General features: G+C 40.0%; 1 protein-coding gene across 8 annotated transcripts in view; it reads right to left on the bottom strand.

Moving 5' to 3' along the window:
- RALGAPA2 (Ral GTPase activating protein catalytic subunit alpha 2) overlaps positions 1-23,187 on the bottom strand; it is a 325,653-nt gene that overhangs the window by 224,788 nt on the left and 77,678 nt on the right. For all 8 annotated transcript variants that reach the window (XR_004431099.1, XM_033185465.1, XM_033185462.1 and 5 more), the window contains 6 exons: positions 22,711-22,910; positions 16,716-16,943; positions 11,001-11,168; positions 9,802-9,939; positions 5,653-5,801; positions 897-1,008 (listed from right to left, as the gene is read on the bottom strand). Coding sequence is in view for 7 of the 8 variants with exons in the window: in XM_033185465.1 (XP_033041356.1) it covers positions 897-1,008; positions 5,653-5,801; positions 9,802-9,939; positions 11,001-11,168; positions 16,716-16,943; positions 22,711-22,910 (995 nt within the window). In the remaining variant the exon portion in view is untranslated. The remainder of the gene's footprint in view (positions 1-896; positions 1,009-5,652; positions 5,802-9,801; positions 9,940-11,000; positions 11,169-16,715; positions 16,944-22,710; positions 22,911-23,187) is intronic.

Below are 23,187 nucleotides of genomic sequence, written 5' to 3'. Positions count from 1 at the left end.
CTCACCACATGAGATGCAAGAAGCACAGGCATCTCCTTGCTCTCTGCTCACACTGAAGACTGGCCCAGCCCCCCACCATATCCGGGACTTCACTTCTACAGTTATCCTCTGTCTCCCCGAGACCATCTTGTCCTCCCTCACTGGACCATCCCATTGGTGAGCAAACATACTTTAGTACCACCCACCTTAAACCTCACACACCATGTATGCCACCGACTTCAGCTAGCTCCCCTTTTCCTCTTCCTTTCCACATCAAACTCTGCAAAGCCTTAACTACACTTGCAACCTCCACTGCCCAGCTCTCATCTTCTCCTCCATCTACTCCAGGTGGGCCTCATCCCATAGAACATTCTCAACCAACTACATCTGTCAAAGCCCATGGTCAACTGGTTGCTCTCCTCCTACCCAATACTCATCCCCAGGCACCCAGGACACACACTCCTCTGGTTTTCCTCCTTGCTCACTGGTCACCCTTTCTCAGCATCTCTTCCATCACCTGTGGACATTGTCCTCTCTAGGTCAGCCCATTCTGTGGCTTTAAATACAATTTCCCAACACACTGATGGCTCTCAAATTTTTATCCCATTCCCATGCTTCCGTTCATCCTTTACCTCTCCAAATCTACCTAGTCTTCCACCAAAGCAATCAGAGCTTCCTAATTCCCACCACCCTTGAGCAAATCAAAAGAGGAAGGAGGCGGCAGAGAGGGAGAAAAGCCTAAAAGCCCAGCGCTAATTGTAAAGAATAGATCATAACCTTCAGGACAAAGCTAAGAAGAAAAATTTCTAGAAATTTAAATTTAACGTTATTCTTAAAATTCTCAATGATTAAAACTAGTTTGCTATAAAATCTGATTCACTTCTTGCATTTGCAGTGTTTTAATAAAAAAGACTTACCCTAAATAGTAACCCTGCCAAGCTCTGGGCAAACAAGTCCTTTATTTGTTTATCCTTTGGCTTCTGCATGACAGCTTCAGTTATCCTGAGTAGTATTTGCAACATCTGTTCCCTGGGCCACCCAAAATAAAAGCTCATATTAATAATCATGTCTCCAAAGTACTTTAATTTATAGGTACCAGAAATTCTCTTAAGAATTCAGCAATTGATAATTACGTATTACTCGAAACTATTAAAGTCCAGATGCCAATTACATAATGAATATCATATTTTACCAAAATAAGCTCCCTTATGTTACAATGGTTTTGAAAATATGCCTCCCATGTCCACACAAACAGGCAAGATAAAACACAACATTCCAGCCTGATTTTCTCCCCTTGCAAAAGGGGAGGCAAGACTGTCTTCTCCAACTGCTGCCAACACCTTAAAGGCATTCAGTGAAAACCTACTGGAATGTATGCAGCACTCTTTAATTTTGCTATCCGCTGTTTTACTTGACCTGTAAGGTCTCCTTATCTTTGCAACAGGAAGTTGACTTTCTGCCCTTTATTTTGTGGACACACACAGTCAGTATCTTGGTATGGTGGAATGCCACAGTACTCTCACAGGCAGGAGGGGTTTGCATTACAGGACACTTACAGGCACAGTGCTCATGCCTGGAAGATCCTGACTCTGCACTACAGGGCACAACTGAGACAAATGCCATCACTGCAGCTCAGTTCCAATGCGCCAGCATTTTTTATAGTCTCTCACAGAAGGTTTTATGTAAAAGGACTTTGAAGACTATAAAACAGCATAGAGACAGCATAACACTGCTAATTACAATAATAAGTTATTCAGAACAGCCAAAAGATATTTTTCTTTCTTAGACCTAAGTTATATTGCTCATATCAGAGTATCTGCCCACTTTTTCTTCCCCTAGATTCCATGGGAACACAGAACACATTATGTAACAGAGGTGCATTTGTTCCTCGAGGGAAATCACTCTGGTTCCTTTCAGGTTTCACATGCTAACCATTCATCTAATCTTTACTACCTTCTCCTTGGCTTTACTGCTGTTTAGTAATAAAACTGAGAATAGGACAAAGTAATCAGATGAGATCTCTAAATCATAGTTTCTGTATACTTTTCTCATATCTCTGCATATCAGAATAGCATTTTCTCCTAACAATATGCTGAACCTCATAAAATTCCTCACAGTAAAATCACCTGTGGGGATTTCCTGCCCTCTTTGTAGCTGGCCCCATTTGATTTTGGTCCCCAGAGTCACCTGTTGGTATATATTCTCACTGCACTCCATGCTACTTGCCCATGTATTCCTATCCCCTGCCTATGGATTCTGGAAGCACAGAAGAGGAAGGACTATCTTCTGGGCACACACGCATGAAGTACAATGGTGACTTTGAAGAGAACTGGGAGAAGAAATGGCACAGTGCTGGGGGACAGCTTGTCGCTCACCACATTCAGGGTACCCAGGTCCTTGTCGCCAGGGAAGAGAAGGGCAGCACCTAGTATCACCACTGCCCATTCATGTTACATGATGCATAAGACAATGAAAAACAATCCCTTGCACACAACTAGTTACAGACCCATCATGAGAATGTGATGAGAACAACAGACATCGTAAGTTTCAAGTAAAGCCTTGATCATGGCAACTGCTATCAAAAGCTACAAATGTGATCAAAGCAATGACTGACAAAAACACAGTCAATTTGATTTCTGAACCTATGAAAGCTTGGAAAGGCATGCAGAGTCTTCTGGAAGAAAACAAGTGTGGAAAAACTACGGTTTGGAAAGATCTTTCCTAACAGTAGAAAGATACACGACCTGCCAAAGCTGCCAGTTTTGACAACTGCTTGTTCCTTTCTATTTTGTGAAGCACTGACTTCTCCAAGGAGAACTGCTCAAAGAGTGTAATAAACTTCTGTTGGAGTACATGGAACCAGGCATGTGTATCATCCTTGGGTCCAACACAGGAGTAAGGGTTTTCCTACATTCTTCATTATTTACCTGATCTCCATCTCCTCATCCAGGTGACATTTCAACTCATTTATATACCAGTTATTCCCTATTTCAGGACCACTTCTTACAGTTCCCTGGCTACAGCCACCATCTATGAGACCATCATAGATGACGGTCTCAGCCACCATCATCTATGGCACTGCACTGCATGTTCTTCAGCAGCCACAGGGGCCTTTCAGAAGCATACATTGTATTATGTCACAATCGTGCAGACACACAGGGAGGTAGCTGGTATCCATTTTTTGGTCTGCAGGGCCCCAAGAAACCTGGCCCTGGCCTGCCCCCTGCCTCCTCCCCTCTCACTCCATCCACTCCACCACACTGGCCTTCATCTTGTCCTTCCTTAAACAAGCCACTTTTTTTTTTTTTTTTTACCTTTTCTCCCATCAGGGCTTTTGCATCTGCTGCTCTTTCTACCAGGAATGCCCTTCCCTTAGACCTCCCCAAGGCTCCTCCTTCCCTTCACTCAGGGCTCTGCTCAGGAAGGCCTCCTCTGACAGCTGACGGGAAGTAACTCTCCCTCTGTCCATGCCAAGCAACACACACCCATTCAGGACTCTTTTCCCTTTCCAACCTGCACTGTTCTTCTCAGTACTTCAGACTCTCTGAAATTGTTTCTAGATTTTTAATGTCTCTTGGTCCTATGGGGATGTAACCTCATGAGGGCAGGGACCTTGTCTACATAGTTCACCACTATATTCTCACAGTAGACGCTCGATAGTTATTTATTAGATGAAAGAAAAGGAGGTAAGGAGAGGGGAGAAGAAGGAATGAGGAAGGAAAGGAGAGATGGGAGGCAAGGGATTATCTGGTACTTAAATACACAAGAAAATCTCTTAGAGAAACTGCTCACATTCCTTTCTATGCTCTATTGACCATTTTCCCGTTAACTATTTTCACCAATTTCTACAATTTTTCTTTCCTATACTTTCACCTACGAATTAGTAAAAGTCAGAACAGAATTGCTTAATTTTATTTCCTAGAATTTTCATCAAAATAAAAAGATTATCAAAAAAGATCAAAAAACTGCTGATACAGTACTATACAAAACTCAGGAAGTTTTCAAAGAAAAAAACATTTTAAATGATGTTGATAAAACTATGGTATTCAGGAACAGATATTTCAGTTGAAAGCATATACCAGCATTTCTCATTACTGTCACTATTACTGACATGGAATTTAACTTTGTTTACATCATATTGTGCATCACTGTAATATTTCCAGTTTTAACAATTTCTTAACTTGGCAAGTAGGGCTAAGTTTAGAAGTCTGGGAAAGATGACGTTGGAATCTACATCATATCATTCTGATGCCTTGGTTTCTGTACTTGTGAACTTTCTGCACACCAGGATTCTTGAGTCCACCCTTCCCTCATCTTTGAAGCAGAAGAATTGGACTTGGTGGCCTGCAGTTCCTTTCCGATCAGACCTTGTGTCCACGGTTTCCTACCAACTGCAGATACTTTCCAAAGCCCCTTTCCTGGTGACTCAAGGGCCTCCAGAACACAGACATGGGCAGAGGACCCCTCTGGTTTCAGCTATGAAAGGTGCCACTGGTCTGCAGGGCCTCCAAGGACTGAGAACCAAGGCAGAAGATCACCTAGGGAAATGCTGGGGTGGGCAGCTTGATTGCACAAGGGCGGCGGTGGAATGAGAGGGAACACGCAAAGGACAGGCTTGAGGAGCATTTTAAAGGCAGAAGTGAGAGGCTGATGACACATGAGGAGAAGAGGAAGAAATGGAAAGTGACTCTGAGGCTTTCTGGTCTGTTGCTGAGCATCACTGAAAATACCTCATCAGATGAAGTAAAGTGAGGACTTTTTTTTTTTTTTTTTTTTGAGACAAAGTCTCACTCTGTTACCTAGGCTGGAGAGCAGTGGCGCAATCTCACTGTAACATTTTTGCCTTCCGGGTTCAAGTGATTCTCCTTTCTTAGCCTCTCGAGTAGCTGGGATCACAGGCACCTGCCACCACACCTGGCTAATTTTTTGTATTTTTAGTAGAGATGGAGTTTCGCCATGTTAGGCAGGCTGGTCTGGAACTCCTGACCTCAGGTGATCCACCCACCTCAGCCTCCCAAAGTGCTGGGATTACAGGCGTGAGCTACCACACCCGGCTGATGACTTTCAAATAAGAGAAAAGCAAGAAAAAAAGAGAAGAGCAGGAAAAAAAAATCTAATGCATTGTTTACCTATAGGGACATTACAAATAAAAACATCAAACAAAAACAAAGATGAAAAGGAAAAAAAACGTTGTTGTAGTTTTAATAACAGGATCAGATTTTTGACTGCACTATGTATTTAGTCTCTGATAATTTATCATTTAAAATAACTGTTTTTCCAAAATGAATTTAAAACATCAAGTTAGAAGCAATAAAAATCAGTTGACGGCATTTCAGGGCAATTAACAAACTCTCCTGAGCTTATGATGAATATTATAAGACACCAGTTGCTGCTTTTCCACAAAACTATGTTTGATGAAAGTTTAAAAGGAAAAATCCACTATTAAGTAAAATACTTATTGTTCAAGGACATTTTTTAAAAATATAATGAAAATAATTGATCTATCAAAGTACTGGGTAACTACCTTCTTCATAATTAACAGAAAGTGTTACAAAAGACATTTTGTCGTTAACTTTGTAAAAACATTAAACAAATACAAGCCTTAACATTTTAATGATGTTGAAAAGCAGAAACATCTGTTTTACAATACTAATTAATTTGATAGAAACTCACCATGTCTTTTTATTCATTGCAAGCTCCATTATCATGCGCCTAAAAATAATCAAAACAGCTTTACAAGCATCAACTTGTTCTTTCAAGAGCACAGGAACTTCAGCACATGGTTCCAACAAAAAGACGTTTGCAGAGTTTGTCAAAAATACCTTAAAATCAACAATTTTACATTAGAACATATAACTGAACATAAACATTTGAATAAATTTTGCTTAAAGATGATATTAATTTCACTCTACCAATGAAATCACTTTTCAGTTATTTCCAAAAGATTCTATTTCAATAAGGCAAGTGGTACCAACATATAAATTCACAATAAGGCAAAAATTCATTAAAGCAAGTGGTACCAACACATATTCAAAATTTTTTTTAGTTCACCTTTTAGAATCACTTAAATACCGAGACACCTGAAAAGCCTTTCCCTAGGGGAAAAGAAAAAAATCACTATTACATATTAATATTGCAACTACAGAAATTTTATGAGTCAGAAAAGCTTTGAAGACTTCTTTTCGACAACCCCTCAACAAAAAAAGGAAAACAAGGGGAAAAAGTAGGATTGTTGCACATGAATGAGAAACTTTAGTGGGGAAATGGGAGGAGAAGAGGACAGATGGCCAGACAGTGGTCAGACAGAACTATGTGATTCTTATTGAGTCTCCCAGCACATGAACTCCTTGCTGACAGGAGCAATGGACAGCACCACTCAACAGGCATAAGAACCTCAAGCAGCTGTGATGTGCCCAGAAACAGACGAAGCCATTGACATCATACGTCTTCCAGAAGCCTATTTTTTAAAATATGAAAGATATATTATGCAGTAGCATACAAAATCTAAGTGAATTCTTAAGGTTAAAAGCTAGATTTCAAAAACAATTCAGAAAATCAGCCAACTACTCTACCCTCTGCCTCAGATCTTTAGCATACAAGTTCACTGTTCTCTACCATCAGGGGTATCTCAGCAGAAAAATATGAGAAGCGCTGATCCAGGATATCATATACTATTACTGCTTTGAGTCACTACAGCAAAATAATGGTGCATTTCCATTTACACAGTTGACACCAGTGTCCCATCATCTGCAGATATTCTGAGTTGTCAATCTGGGATGAAGACGGACCTGCTCCATCTACTTAGTACATTCCCTCTTACATCTCCTTTGTGTTCAACAACACAAACTCAAAGGATGAAGGAGCTTCTCTAGCTCATTTATAAATAAAATTCTTTAAAGTGTTGTATCAAAATAAATGTACAATCTGACCAAATTAAAATTCACATCAAAAGTCAAGTAGGTGAACTAAAATATTCACAGTCTTTAAAGTTATCTCAGGTAAGATTAAAAAGTATTATGTCCCAACTTTCTAAGAAAAACCACTAAATAAGCACCATAATATAGTTGATGATGATGATAACTTCAGTCATGACGAATTTACTAGTCTTTGAGTAAGAAAAACAAAAACAAAGAGCTTTTTGATTACAGCAGTTTTAGTGGTTCTGTTTTTGAAAGAAGTATGCCACAGATGATATACTGCAACACAGATCCTTTTAATTCAATATATTTGGCTTCTTGAATATGAATTTAAAACTTTTTGCACATTCCCATGTAAGGAGTCTTTATATACTTTTACTTTTTACAAAACATCAAAGGTACTGCATGAGTATTTCTTATTAATGTGCTGGTATCAGTTAAGGTAAAAATAAACTAAGTTAGTATGTCCAGAGTGCACTTGTCAAAAGCAACTATAGAAAACTACTATCTCTTGAACATCTGAGACACAGTTGGAGAAAAGAAAGAAAATTACTATCTTATCAAACCTCCATTTGGCCCTTTTTCTTAATAAACAAAGGACTAAGGTATTAGATACAAGAACAAAACTATTTAATTCCAAAGTAAATACTTTTTTTAACTGTAGCACTATATATAATAAAATACAAATTGTTTTTTCTCAGTTCAGGCAAGGACAGTAAGTCCTCATTTAATGTCATTGATAGGTTGTTGGAAATGATGACTTTAAGCAAAATATAAAAGAAAATTATTTTCTCACAAACATTATGATGAAACGATGTTGAATCAAACCATGTTACTCAAAGACCTGCTGTACTCACTTTGTTTAAAAGTCGCCATTTCCAAGAACCCATTGATGACATTAGTGAGGACTTACTGTAGATGTAACTCATCCTTTCAGAAAATAAAAAGCACTCTTTTGAACCCAGGAGATCACTGGCACCTGCAACCACCACAGACTGTTGCTGGAGATGCCCTTAGCTAAAAGATGGAGCTACTGAGGGACAAAGGGCAAGGATTCCTGCAAGTGTTTCTCTGATGGGGATGCAGGTCATATTTATGAGCTACACCAAAAGACGCACAAGTGAAATCATCTCAACTTTTTTAACTTCAAAATTATGTGTAGGTTTTCAATGAAAAGTGAGAAAATTCATGAGTATGGTATATTAAACTGCTAATTCACTTGAAAACAAAAAGGATACCACGAAAATGAATCCTATCAAGAAACAGATGACAGAAAATTAGAAACATGCATGTCATTCCCAGACTTTCCCCAGACTCCACACCTGGCCTCTACATGGGAGGCCTAAGTGACACATCTCCAAACGTGGATGAAGGGTGGTGGGTGAGGGGGCAGTGAGCGGGGAATGAGAGGCACCCTGTATTTTCACTTACTCTTCAAGCTACATGAGACCTGAGAGGAAATCTCCCAATTCCCATTTTTGAGGTAAAATCCTGAGCTCTGGGGAGGTTAAGTAATGATCCAAAGTTGCTCTTTCAAATGTTCTCAAATGGTGTCAGTTCTATTTCATATATTCATTCAAAACAGTGTGGCAATTCCTCAAGGATCTAGAACTAGAAATACCATTCGACCTAGCCATCCCATTACTCGGTATATACCCAAAGGATTATAAATCATGCTGCCTTAAAGACACATGCACATGTATGTTTATTGCGGCACTATTCACAACAGCAAAGACTTGGAACCAACTCAAATGTCCATCAATGATAGACTGGATTAAGAAAATGTGACACATATACAGCATGGAATACTATGCAGCCATAAAAAAGGATGAGTTAATGTCCCTTGTAGGCACATGGATGCAGCTGGAAACCATCATTCTCAGCAAAATACCGCAAAAACAGAAAACCAAACACTGCATGTTCTCACTCATAGGTGGGAATTGAACAGTGAGAACACTTGGACACAGGAAGGGGAACATCACACACCGGGGCCTGTTGTGGGGTGGGGGGAGGGGGGAGGGATAGCATTAGGAGATATACCTAATGTAAATGACGAGTTAATGGGTGCAGCACACCAACATGGCACATGTATACCTATGTAACAAACCTGCACGTTGTGCACATATACCCTAGAACATAAAGTATAATTAAAAAAAAAAAAATCTAAAAACTACATCAGTCATTTTTCTTTGTAAACACAGCCAATTTTTTTTTTTGAGACGGAGTCTCGCTCTGTCGCCCAAACCGGAGTGCAGTGGCCAGATCTCAGCTCACTGCAAGCTCCGCCTTTCGGGTTCATGCCATTCTCCTGCCTCAGCCTCCTGAGTAGCTGGGACTATAGGCGCCCGCCAACTCGCCCGGCTAGTTTTTTTTTGTATTTTTTTAGTAGAGACGGGGTTTCACCGGGTTAGCCAGGATGGTCTCGATCTCCTGACCTTGTGATCCACCCGTCTCGGCCTCCCAAAGTGCTGGGATTACAGGCTTGAGCCACCGTGCCCGGCAACACAGCCAATTTTAAGAGGAATATTACTTATAAGATTTTATAATCACCAAGCTTGTCTTGCAAATTAAGAGCCCAGATAACTACCTATGTGTGTTTGGAAGATAATTTAAAGATTTAAATCTCAAGTCATTTCACATTCACTATGTAATAATCTCAAAAACACTGCAACCAGTTCTTATGTCTTCTTTGACTAGAAAAAATCTTTTGTAAATTGTGGGTAGGAATTAGAAAGAGAACTCAGAATAAGAATTTAATAACTAATTAAACTGCTGTTTATTGTTTACTAACAGACGGCTACAAATACCACCATATTTATATGACATTATCCCCAATAAACAAAAAGACAAAATGGCTCCAGCTGTAGGCGGTGGAGGGGTCTTCATGTTCTGGCCAGCCACATACCTGCAACAAAGCCTGGACGCCAGCTTTCACATTTGTATTTTCCTCCTCTGTCACACACCCTCTGCTCATTGCACTTGTGAAGGAGTACGTGCGTCCCCAACTAGAAGATCGTTTATGACCAGAACTTTCAGACGAGGCCTTCAGAAGATAATGATCCATTAACAGAGTAGAAGATGCACATGTTTAACTTACATTTAACTATAAATATAATTATATTATATAAACTAAGTTATATTTAGTTGGCATATTTAATTCCTTAAACTCACCAGGATTCACATGAAAATAGGTTCTAGGAGGTAGAGTGCTCCCCACTCAATGGTCAACACCTAAAATAGTGCTCAGCACTTAGTATGTGCTGAAAGAATGAGTTCTGTTTGCCCAATGACTGAGTGAGCATGGAATACAGACCTTTAAAATGAGTGATAATTTGCTTTAAAATGAGTGATAAATGATATGTAGCATATTCATTTAGATCTCATGGTAGTTATTAAAATGATTTCACCAAAATTGCAAAATTAAAATTATGGAATTAACACAGATATTTTAAAGTGATATTCCTCTAGGGAGAAATTTTAAACATTTTAAATTAATTTCATAATAGTATGTCAGAAATATAAATATCACTTGTTTCTTTCATTTCAGGAAGATATTCCACTCTGTCATTTTGGATTTATCCAACCTATAGCTTTATCTAACATGGGCAGTGGTCCCTCCAGGAGGCCAGCACTCAGTGAGGCTTAAAGGAGAGGGACGCTGCTGTTTGGTTAGTCCTTTCACAGGGGTAACACCCAGCTGCTTCTGGTACAGGCCACTGCACAAGAAAAGTCTGCCCAAACATTCTCAATTTAGTTTCTCCAACTGATATTTATTTAAACAAGCCAAGGAGAAGGCAGTGATTTTTTTAGTCTCACAAAGAGACATGTAAAATATGATGGCTTATTAAACAACTCTCCTGTGATAGAAACTAACAAAGATGCAACATGCAGATGGCCCTGGCTAGAGTTGTAGGAGATGACTGCCAATCTAGAATGGGAGTACAGAAGCTCCTCTCTAAGGCAGACCCTTACAGAACTTGGCAACTCAGAAGTATCAGATGGGATAAAAGGAAGCCTTTGTCCCATTGACAAGACTTGACTGAGCAAGTATACTTTACTGAAATATATTTATCCTCAACTCAAAAGACAAGTGAAAAAAATTACCTCCTTGCTATCAGTCTCAGAAAATCCTAATTTTTCAGCATCTTCTTGGGCAACATCTTTTCTATCTGGTTCCTCCATGAACACAGGTTTGTCCTGGAGAATCCACTTTCTGTACACTTGAACTACTTTTCTTGTTACGGCTATCTCACAGGAAGGCAACAAAAATGCCTGAAAGGAAAAGAGAAAACTCCCTTTAACTACAAACAAACTCAGATCAGTATAGGGCAGCATCACGGACATTTCCAATGACCATCACTTATTTCACTTTCCTTTGGAACACACAGCTTATAAATATACTACACAGGGCCAAAAATCTTTGTGCACGCCAAACTTAATAGCAGAAACAAAGACATTCTCGTAAGAGAGCCCTAAAAAATGGCAGTTAAAAATAACTTTTATAGGCTGGGCATGGTGGCTCACACCTGTAATCCTAACACTTTGGGAGGCCAAGGCAGGCAGATCATGAGGTCATGAGTTCGAGACCAACCTGGCCAACATGGCAAAACCCCATCTCTACTAAAAATACAAAAATTAGCTGGGCGTGGTGGCATGCACCTGTAATCCCAGCTACTCAGGAGGCTGAGGCAAGAGAATCACTTGAAACCAGGAGGTGGAGGTTGCAGTGAGTCGAGGCTGTACCACTGCACTCCAGCATGGGCAACAGAGTGAGACTCAGTCTCAATAAAAAAAAAAAAGAAAAGAAAAGAAAAAGAAAAAAATAACTTTTATATTCTGAATAATTTGTCTACAAAAATAACCAAATCACCAAATCATACCTATAGAAATCTTTCAATTGGCAACAAAACATAATTATAATGCACAACCTGGACCTTTTCCCAACAAATCAGAAATAGGTTAGAAGGGACATACTAGTATAGCCAGTGGCAACCAGTTGTGCCCACCTCTTCTCAGCCCCATGTTCACTGATGTCATCGTGTTGGCCTGAATCAGCCACGGTGGGAGTGGTTCTACCACAGAAGTCAGCATCTGTTACAAATCAGGACTTCTGTTTCTTTTTTTTTTTCCCCTTTTCTTTGCTTTTGTCCTTCTTCCTTTCCCTTCCTTCCTTCCTTTTTGGTTATTATTTTTTTGAGAAACATTTGTTTCACATTTATCAGGTTACTAATGAGTTCAGCTATCAATGTTAACAAGAGCCTATGGCAAAGTTGTAGCATTGTGCATATTTATAAGAACTTTTTAACATTAAGGAATTCCCTTACACATCTCCATACAGCAATTTTGATTTAAAGTGAGAAGATTCCAATAATGTTAAAGAATTTAAAGGAGAAATGCATTTACTTTTTGCTTATCAGTTTTAAGGACTCTTTCCATATTTGAGGGGAACAAGAGGGAGAGGTACCCCATACTCAGATGCTTTAATGACACAGATGAGGATACTGAGGTTTACAGCACCAGAGATATTCTTCCAGGGTTACAAAGTTAGCCACAAATCCAGGTCTTGGTCTCAAGTTGCTGGGACTTGTTTTAATACTGCCCTTAAGGTTCAAGCCACAGGATCCAGTTACAGGCAGAACTCACTTTAACAAAGGTTCATGTAATATATCAATATCGAGATAATCATGGTATCAAAAGCCAAAGTAATGGGATTTAAAAATAAAATAACTCAAATTAAAAACTCAGAGTAAACGGGTTGGACAGAATGGACACAGCTAAAGAGAAAACTGGAAGAAAAATCAGAAGAAAATATCTAAAACGAACTATGAAGACATAAAAGAATGGATAAATCAGAAGACAGGATAAGACAGAGAAAATACAACGAATAGGTTATCCAATGAATGACTGGAGATGCAGGAAAAAAAGAGGAAAAAAAAGATGGGAGGAAGAAACAATATTTGAGGAAAGAGTGGCTGAGAATTTAGCCAAAATGGGTGAAATATATCAATCCCTAGATTTAAGAAGCACAAAGAAAAACAAGGATAAATATGAAGTATATTACAGGTAAAACTGCTGAAAACCAAAGATAATCAGAAAAATCTTACAAGCAGCCAGAAGAAAAAAGACATATTTCCTGCAAAGGAGCAACCACATGACTCTCTATGACTTCTCAAAGAAATAATGGAAGCCAAGAAACAATGGAACAAAAGATTCATGTGCAGAGGGCTGCCAATGTAGAATCTGACACCCAGAAATAAAATACTTCTAAAATGAAAGCAAAATACAGACATTTTCAGATGAGAAAATTTGTTACCAGGAGACCTGAGCTAAGAGAAATATTAGAACTTATTCTTTAGATAGAAGGGAAATTTTCCCTGGTCAGAGATTTGGGAAGCAATAAAATGCAATAAAAAGAGAATGTGGATACATCTAAATGAATAAAACATATTTATGAAAATATATATGAATAAAAAGAATAAAACTGGATGAAACAAACTTTACAGTGGTTCTGAAAGGGATAACATCTATATATTATATTTTCATAATAATAACAATGGCACATAAACTGAGGAGTAAATAGAGCTAACATGTGTACTGAGGGTAAAAGTTGGAATTAATGCTAGCATTCATGTTAGGAATGCATGTGTTAACTATTAAAGTAAGTACAAATGACAGCAAAACTAATTTAATTTGAGAAGAAAAATAGGATATTAAAAACAATGAGCTTGAAAGTCCAATACAACCAGAAAGTAAGAAGACAGCCGACTAAAACCTAATAGCAGTTGCTATGTTAAATGTAATGAATAATGATCCAATCAAAAGACAAAGATTGTAAGATTTAATTTAAAAATCTATTTAAAAGACTTAGCTGCAATTTATAAGAAGACATCCAAAACATATGAACAGGGGAGGCTGAGAGTAAAGAGTTAGCAAAAGATACACCATACAAACACTAGCCAAAAGAAAACTGGTAGAGCTATATTAAAAATAGACAAGATAGACTTTGTGCCCCTCCTCCAGAAAACCATTACTAGAGATGAAGACAGAAACTTCGTAATGACAACATTCAATTCAAAGGAATATAAACTAATTCTAAATCTGTATTGCAACTAATAATTTTGCCAAAAATATAGCAAAAACTGATAGGCTTTCAAAAAAAAAAAAAACCCACAATCAGAGTAGGATACTCTTCCAAAAGTGGTAGAACAGTAAGCAAAAAAATAATGCAGCCAGAGGAGACGTGAACACCTATTGGACCTTCCCACCAGATCCTCCAGGTCTCAATCTCTCACAGCTCTCGCCTCTCTGTCTCTCTGAGGTGCATTCAGGATAATCCATGAGGCCTAAAATATTTACTATTTGGCCTTTTGCTTTAAAAAGTGTGCTGACCCCTGCTATAGATCATACACTCCAGGACCCTGACTATTTCAACTCAAATAGTTGCCATGGACCTTTCACATGTACAACAGGAGCATGAATATGATAAAACTAATGTAGGGAATGGGCTAGGTTTTCAAATCATGGACTATTATTAAAAAAAAAAAAACTGTTTTGGCAGTATGATGTGTGCAGTACTACCTAGAAAGGGATGACACAGAAAGAGGGGAGTTCCAAGGAGAGGGCTGCTAACCACAGTCAAAGAAAATGGAGAGCAAAGGAGCAAGCAAAACTCCTGTGTGACTTGTCCAGTGACTGTCATAGGAGGAGAGGGAGATGAGGAACCTAGGAGCATTAAAATTAAGATGCAAACATGAATACAAGTCCCTTTGAAGAAGCAGTCAAGTCAAGAGGATAAGCTGATATTAGGGGGAAAAAATGAGCCAGGCTTTGGTCTTGTTATCATTAAGATACTACAGGAACATCAGATGCGATGGCATGTGGCCATTTTAAAAGGCAAGTGTAGGAGGCACCCAGGGCCACCTTGTCTACACTGTTCAGTGACAATGTAGACACTGAGAGTCTACAGCTGGTTTACTCAGTCATTCTGCCTGATTTTGGCCATGTGACTAGTTAGGTCTGAAGGACCTCTCAGTAAACTTGTGCCCTGTCTTCCCTGAGACAGATAACTCACTCTCATTCTGGTGAATCATGATCCTGAGAGGGCACATTTTCTGTGCAGCAGAGCGAGGGCCCTCGAAGCTGTGCTCAGGTGTACCTGGTCTCTGCAGCATTACGTTATGCTTTCTGGCCCCTGGTGTGGTATATCCTCTGCCAGTAACAAATCTTTCATGAGTATAAAAAATTTGTTTAATGAAATTAATATTTTTATTTACAAGTGAGGTTCAGACAAAAGGCTTGACTGGGAGACATATGCCACAGTGGTTGCTGGCAATGGACCAGCAGTAAAGGCCCCAGGGAGGCCAAGTGTAGAATTACAGCGAAGACTTGAGCCCTGAATCTTGGTTAACACCTGTAATTTGGGATGAAACAAGAAGAGGGGCCAAGACATGAAACAGAGAAGACACGGAGAGTGAGAAGAACCAAGGCAGTGCCGGGCCACAGAACCAGAAAAAAATATTTTGTAAGTGGAATGTTAATTACAGACTAAACAAACATTTTCTTAAGTAAAATGTTTTCTTCATTAAAATGAAAATATGGTAAAATCTCTACACTGCTATGGATTAGGTTGGGACTTTCATTTTTGGTTGATTTTTTGTAATTTAAGTCCCAGAAGTGATAGGGCCAATCATTTCACTATCGCAAAAACTTGCCTGGTCAAAAGAAGTTCTCTGTGGTGCATTCCCACAGAGAATGTACAAGACTCTTCCTCTCCTCCTCACCTACAACTGGACTCTGCCATTCAATGGCTTAACCTACTTCTCAGGTCTATGGATAAAACAACTATTCCGCCTCATATACACATACCCACAAATAGGCCACATTCCTGTGTTCAGGAGCACCAGTACCTGGAGTCAAGTGGCACTGGCCACATGTCATACTCCAGATCTGTGGGAGCTCTGCTTGCTGTGTGGGAGCTCTGCTTGTTGTGTTGAAGGCTAGTGCTGAGTCTCTTGTCTCTCCACAGTAGAACTACTGACACATTGAGCCAGAGAGTTCTTTGTCATGGTTGGGGTGGGGGCCATTCTGGGCATTGCAAGATATTTAACAACATCCCTGGCTGTGACCCGCTAAGACACCAGTAGCACCCCAGTTGTAATGACCAAAACTGTTTCCAGACATTGCCAATGTCCCCTAGGGAATAGCATCAACCCCAGTTGCAAACCTCTGATGTCACTCACGGCCACTAACTGTAGCCTGGGCTTCTGACCTCTTCTGTCTCCTTCCTTTGCTCATACCTCTTTTCTTGTCTTGGCCTCTGCTCCTTTCTTTCCTTGTATTCCCTTTGCCACCTACCTTTTTCTCTTGTGCCATAAATAATTCTATCATGTTGTGAGTGCCACACGCCTCTGCAAGGTTTTTGCAGAAACCTCCAGCTCCTCAGAGAGCTCTTTGAGGCTCTGGGAATAAGACTGGACTCTTCTTTGCTGTGTTCATTTGTTGCTGGGTATTCAGGAATGGCTTTCTTCCCACCTAATTCTGAGTTTACTTTGTCACAAAAACATGAAAGTATCTGTCTCATGATTTTGCTCAAATATAGAATTTTCCCTCCTTGTGTAAATGTTTTTCAACAACAAAATTTAAAAATCACAGCAATCCACACAAATTAAAAGATTAGAGGGATCATTTGTTATTATTCAGTTCTATAACGTAACCCAACTCATCAACTCTATTTGTTGGAGTGTTACAAGTAAAAGAACATGAAACAAAATCGTTTCCATTTCAAGAACTTGTAACACATACACACACACACACACTAACCTGGTGAAATACTTCATTCACAAAGTTGACATAACCTCGTGTTGACAAGAGAATCCGCTGTACCATTTCATACACCATTCGGTGCTCTTCTTCAACGCTACAGAGGCTGGAGTTACTGAGTCTTCGGTCCGACAGTGTGCTGCTGTTAGAATGGCTTTTGTCCGGCTCCATGGGCCCACCACCATCCAGCTCAGGCGCTCTCTCCTGCACAGCACCACCACCAACAGTCTGGAAGAAAGTCAGCACACTTCTCAATGACGCTCACCCCCACTCAAGAACACCTGGCCAAACTTCAGTCTTGCCTTGTTCTAAGTAACTCTAGTTACCATCAACGTGCACAGGGTACAGCAAACCAAAACCAGCAACTGCTTGAAGCACGACAGGCTCCAGAGCCTGTACTTACCAATTTTCTAACTAACCAACAAATCCCTCCCAACTCAGCTATTTTAAAAGGAAAACTACTAAGCTGTTTCAGAAAGGAGGGCTGTGAAATTTTCCCAATCTAAAAGGTTTAATTTGCATTATAAAACCACAGAATAAATTAATGTGTAAACACATTTGTATTATCATCACATCAGGTCTCTACAACTTAGCATTTGCTCCTATGGTCACAGAGATAGGAAAATTCAGGGGACTTCTTGCAGCAACAATGATAGGATGCATCATTTGATTTATGTGACTAAGTGGCAGCTTGACAGTGGAGTGTGAAGATTCAAAGGGTATTTTATCAGAAGAATGCTGATCTGAGCTTTATCCTCAGAATCTTAGGTCTAACGTAAAGAAATATTCACAAAATTTTAAACATTTAAAAGACTTTAGGCATGCAAAGAAGTGAAGTAATTCATGCGCTCACTCACAAAGCTCAACACTGATTTCTGCTCTCATATCCACATAGAATTACAGGTTTCCTCCAAACAAAATACACGTATAATTTTGCTTCATCTTTGCAAACTCCATTATTACTTTTAAGTGTCAAAAATACATAGCCCAAATACAACTAAAATTTACCTACTGTGAATATTTTTTACAAGAAGAGATAAGATATGAATAGTGCAAAACAGTAATTTCAGTAACTACCAAGGAAAGTTTGAAAACAAAACAGATATCCAATAGCAATCTCTAGAGAAAATTAAAGGAATACTATACTTGTAATAATTTTTCTCTTCATGCCTTAGTTACTAAGCCTATGTGGCTTATCAAAGGCACTATCACACTGTGAGATGTGCTCACCTATGGAAATTATTTTATCTTTTTGACAGATCCACTCTCTTCCACAGGAAAAAACACTTTATTCATTTTATTCTTTTTTTATCTGAAGCTTCAGTAGGAATGGCCCAAGGATGAGTACAGCACAGAAAGAAGAGGCCCAAACTAAGAATCAAAAGACTTGCTTCTCCACATTCCTAACTGTAACGTGAGTCACGCAACTCACTTGGATTTCACATATACACACACATATATGTTAATTTGTAGGACACAGAGGCTAGATTAGGTCTAAAGTCTCTTATGGCTCAATAACCTGTGACTTTTTGACCTATAACTCCCATTTTCCCCACAAACTAAAAAAGAAAAAAAAATGCACATATATAGCAAATTAAAGATGACCACAAATTCTTTAACACTTCTTCCACAGAGACATGAGGCCCATGTCCCCTCCCTTTCATCTACATGGACTGTATGACTGCTTTAGCCAGTAGAATAGAATGGAAGAGACCTGTGCCAGTATCAGACTCAGGCCCAAGAGGCTGTTGGTTAACAATTCCCATCTCTTGAAACATTTCACTCTTGGAGCCCTGTGCAGGCACATAAAAAGTCCAACTACCTTGCTAACCAGAAAACAGAACAAGAAATTCCAGATGAACCCAGCTTTCCTTTCCAACTGCCCCCATCAAGTAGCAGGCATGTGAATGAAATCATCTTGGACCTTGCAGACCAACCAGAGCTGGTGGGCTGAATAATGACTTCCCCAAGGATGTCCTAATCCTCAGAACCTGTGAATGTGTTACCTTCCATGGCAAAAGAAACATAGCAGATGTGATTAAGTTAAGGCTGTTGGGATAGAAAAATTATTTTGGATTATCCAAATGGTCCCAATATAATCTAAGGGTCCTTATAAGAGGGTGGCAGGAGGACAACAGACAAAGAAGGCTAAGTGATGATGGAAACTGGGAGAAAAGGTGGTGTGATGCAGGGCCACAGCCAAGGAATACAGAAGCTGTACATGGCAAGAACACAGGATTCTAGAAGTTGGACATGGCAAGAACACAGGATTCTCCCCTAGAACCTCGAGAAGGAACACAGATCTGCCAATAACTTGATTTTGGATTTCTGGCTTTCAGAATCGTAAGATAATAAATTTGTACTGTTTCAAGACATTAAGTTTGTGAGAATCTGCAACAGTGGCAGTAAGAAACTAATATAACAACTTACTGTGAGGTATAGTGGCAGTCTCTAGAATGGTAGTGGCCATTTCTAGGGACAGTCATCTGCAAGGTATGATGGCACAGAGGGTACAAATGGCTGTCAGCCCAGCACTCTTTCTCCCTCCCTACCAGAACCTCAGTCCTCTGCGTGCCTCCTCCTATGCACCTCAACTGACTTGCAGGAAGCTGATCCCATCCACAGTACTAAGGGACCAATCTGTTTTGTGGAGGCCAATCATGACATCTCCTGGCGCACTCACACACCCAGCTTTAAGCCAATCAGTTTCTTGTTACTGTTCCAGGGGGAGGCAGGTAACGTAAGTTGTTCCACTCAGACAAAAGGAAAGGGCTTTACATTTCTGGATCGCCTCTAAATGTGAACAAGAAAAGCAGTGCCCCAGCTGTTGGTAGCCATCTTACAGTCAAGGGGCAAGCTGCTGTAGACAAAGCTGTCAGAGGGAAAGGGCAGAACAGTGAGGAGAAGACCACAGAGAACCAGGGAGAATGCCTGAGTGAACCGTATTCTCAGCCAGCCTCACCATGTGCTTCTTTTTAGTAAGATTAAAGTATTTATTTTATGTTTAAGACAGTTTGAGATGTGATCCTTTTTCCATGAGGATGATGGAACCATCCTAATTGATTTCGAAGTTCCAATCTTTAAGACGTTAAAAAAGCTAGACAGATGTGAGTCAAAGTAGATGACTCACAACTGTGATGAGTCAACTAAAAGAAAAAATCAGAACCTGAAAGCAGTGGTTAATTTGCTGTTCTTTCTACTTCTCATCATCCAGATGTACTTTTCAAGAATGAGCTACTTATTTTCAGTTTAAATACAGGTGATGGTTTTCTGATCTTTTTAAACCAGAGGGGAAAGGTTACACCCCTTAATTAAGACTTTTTTGAACTGAGTGACAATCGCTTCAGATGTAACGTAAATTTACCAAAGAGCATGACTGCGCTTCCTACACACAATTTCATACAGATTTTTGTCGACCTGATAAGTGAATAAAGGTATCTTACCGTAGTTCAGAACTAACTGCATTTCTCTGACTGCCGATAAAATCAGGGGTCCCTGTAGTCTGCCTTCTATGAGCCGCCCTTTCATCTCCTTTGTCCATTTCTCAGTGGGGTTGTCTTCTTACCAGTTTATGGGTACTCTTTATATAGCAGAGATCTTAACAGTCATGATGTTACTTCATAGTCTATTGATTGGATCTGGCCTTATGTAGTCTTTTGACACAAAAATCTTTCACTATTTTTTTTTTTAATAAAGTCAAACCTCATTTCTTCCATGGCTACTGGGTCTTTCTCTCTCTTTCTTTTTCTTTCTTTCTTTCCTTTTGTTTCCTTCCTTTCTTTCCTCTTTCTCTCTCTTTCCTTCTTTCCTTGCTTCCTCCCTCCCTCCCTCCTTCCTTCTCTTTCTCTCTTTCCTCTTTTTTGAAATGGGAGTCTCACTCTGTTGTCCAGACTGGAATGCAGTAACACAATCTCTGCTCACTGCAACCTCTACCTCCCAGGTTCAAGTGATTCTCCTGCCTCAGCTTCCCAAGTAGCTGGGATTACAGGCGCCTGCCACCATGCCTGGCTAATTTTTGTATTTTTTGTAGAGACAGCATTTCACCACGTTGGCCAGGCTGGTCTCGAACACCTGACTTCAAGTGATCTGCCTGCCTTGGCCTCCCAAAGTGCTGGGATTACAGGCGCCCAGCCTACTGGGTCTTATTTCTACCTAAGGTAGTCTACCACTTCCCAAATTTAGACACTCTACTGGACTTTCCTTTCTCTTACTTTTTTTTATTTTTTCTGAGATGGAGTCTCGCTCTGTTGCCCAGGCAGGAGTGCAGTGATGCAGTCTCAGCTCACTGCAAGCTCCGCCTCCTGGGTTCACGCCATTCTCCTGCCTCAGCCTCTTGAGTAGCTGGGACTACAGGTGCCCGCCACCACGCGTGGCTAATTTTTTGTATTCTTAGTAGAGATGGGGTTTCACCGTCTTAGCCAGGATTACAGGCGTGAGCCACCGCACCCAGCCTACATTTCTTCAGTATTTTGTTTTTATTGTAGACCTTAAATCAATCTGTCGTTTGCTTCAGTATGTTGTAAGAGACTAGCCAATTATTCCAACACCATTAATTAATGATTCTTTCTTTTAATCTTGACTGACATCCTGTTGGGGGATGTGTGTGTGTGAAGGAGAGAGAGAAAGAGATTGCAGGATTGCAGATTTGATTAGATGTTCAACACTAATCTCAGTCTCATTCCTTTGAAGTAACCTGTCTGGAAACCTATACCACTGTCTCTTAATTCCTGAAAATCAAATGTCTGTTTAGGTTTGTGTCTTGATCATTTTTCCTGGGACTCAAAGACCCTTTAAGTTTGAGGCATGCCTTTTTTTTTTCTTTTCAGTTCAGATAAACTTTTATTATTATTTGTTCAATTATTCTCATTCTCTTCTTCTTCCACCCACCTAATATTTGTAAGGTAGGGACCTGTACTTAGATCTTGTCTACTAATTTACCATTTTCATTTTATTTACTAATTTTTCTAACTAAGACATTCAAAGGTTTCTTGAAACTTTCTTTCAGCAAGTCTTTCATTGTTCTTACTACAACTGCACCTCCCTCAGATTTTGAAAATAGGTTTCTCCTCTCACTCTTCAGTGACTTCTCTCCAGAGGAGCCACATGCTCTAGACTGTTTGGTGTTCCTCCATCAAGGTTCCTAATAACCTTGAAGCACAAGAGCCACTACCTGCCTCCTCAGGTCTGTGCATTCTTTCAGCTCAGGCCTAGGTCGGACTTCTGGGACTTCCAGGGCATCGGCAAATCTGCAGCCAGTGGACCACACTTCCTATCCCTGTTCTTGGGGACAATAAACAAAAGAGCACACGACACCATGATCCCTTAGTGAAGTGGCTGCTCTGTGACCTCCACAAATGGTAGTGCTCCACCATGTCCCTAAGCAACTCAGCCTGTTGGGAAAGCCCCATTTGTGTATGGCTGACCAAGGCCAAGAGAGAAAAAGCACAGCAGGCCCCATACAAGGAGAGGTCTCTTCTGAAGAGCTCAGGGAAGAGGTAGCCTCCTCTTCTAGGGGCCCCACCATTGCTCAACAGCCAGCCCAAAATCCTGAGCTGCTGATCTACTTCCCTCTCCTGAGATGCTGGAGGGCGCCTGGCAGCCTCACAGGTCCTCACCATGGGCCACTTACAGTTTCCTAAGAGCCTTCCAGCTATTGGGGCTTGGTGAAGGCAAGATAGGCCTCTGTTCTCATGCTCAGAGGCCACTGGTACTCAAGTGAGGAGAATGAGGAGGAGCCAGGAGTGTGCACACAACAGCCATCTTCTCAGAATGGCTCCCGAGATTGCATCATCATGGCAGTCCCAACAATGCACAGCAAGTGATTCAAACTCACAACTCCCTCTGAAACCTCAGCATTACAGGCAGGGTAGGCCAATAAAATCACTTACCTATAACCTGGAAGAACCAATAACTCTAATAATCAATAACTCCGGCTATGTTCCAGTGTATTTTATTACAGAAGCATTAACAGATAAAAAGATGATGAGCGGCATACCTGGATGATTTTAGGCAATACATCAACTCCATTTTTAGTGTTCTGTGTTGCAGTTAGATACTTTTTTTCCAAAAAGAAGGTTACAATCCACTTAATAAAAACAACACGAGCTGCCATATATGGAATTTTTGTACTGTAAATGTTCTCATTGTCTCGAGTTGTAGTAATGTACACTGGCTTTGGTCTCAAATGGGGGATGTCTGGTAGAAAAAAGAACACATGATTGATTAGGCTAATAAATCATAACATTATGTAACCCCTACAAATGTTTTGGCTTCCAATTAAATCCAATTTTTGGTTGTCTAAATAGCAATTAAGAATGAACAACTTCAATGATTAAAAATGGCATTTTTTTGGTAGGCTCCTTTCTGATTCCACCTTGTGATCTGACTGAGAATGGGTGGTGATGGTGATTGTTTATGTATCTATGATATATAGCTATGGAAAAACTAAGCTAACAACTATTTTTAACAATTT

Source organism: Trachypithecus francoisi, unplaced genomic scaffold, assembly GCF_009764315.1.
Source record: "Trachypithecus francoisi isolate TF-2019V2 unplaced genomic scaffold, Tfra_2.0 Lachesis_group21, whole genome shotgun sequence".
NCBI lineage: Eukaryota > Metazoa > Chordata > Mammalia > Primates > Cercopithecidae > Trachypithecus > Trachypithecus francoisi.
The sequence above is the reverse complement of the archived record's forward strand: the minus strand, read 5'-3'. Positions and strand labels throughout refer to the sequence as shown.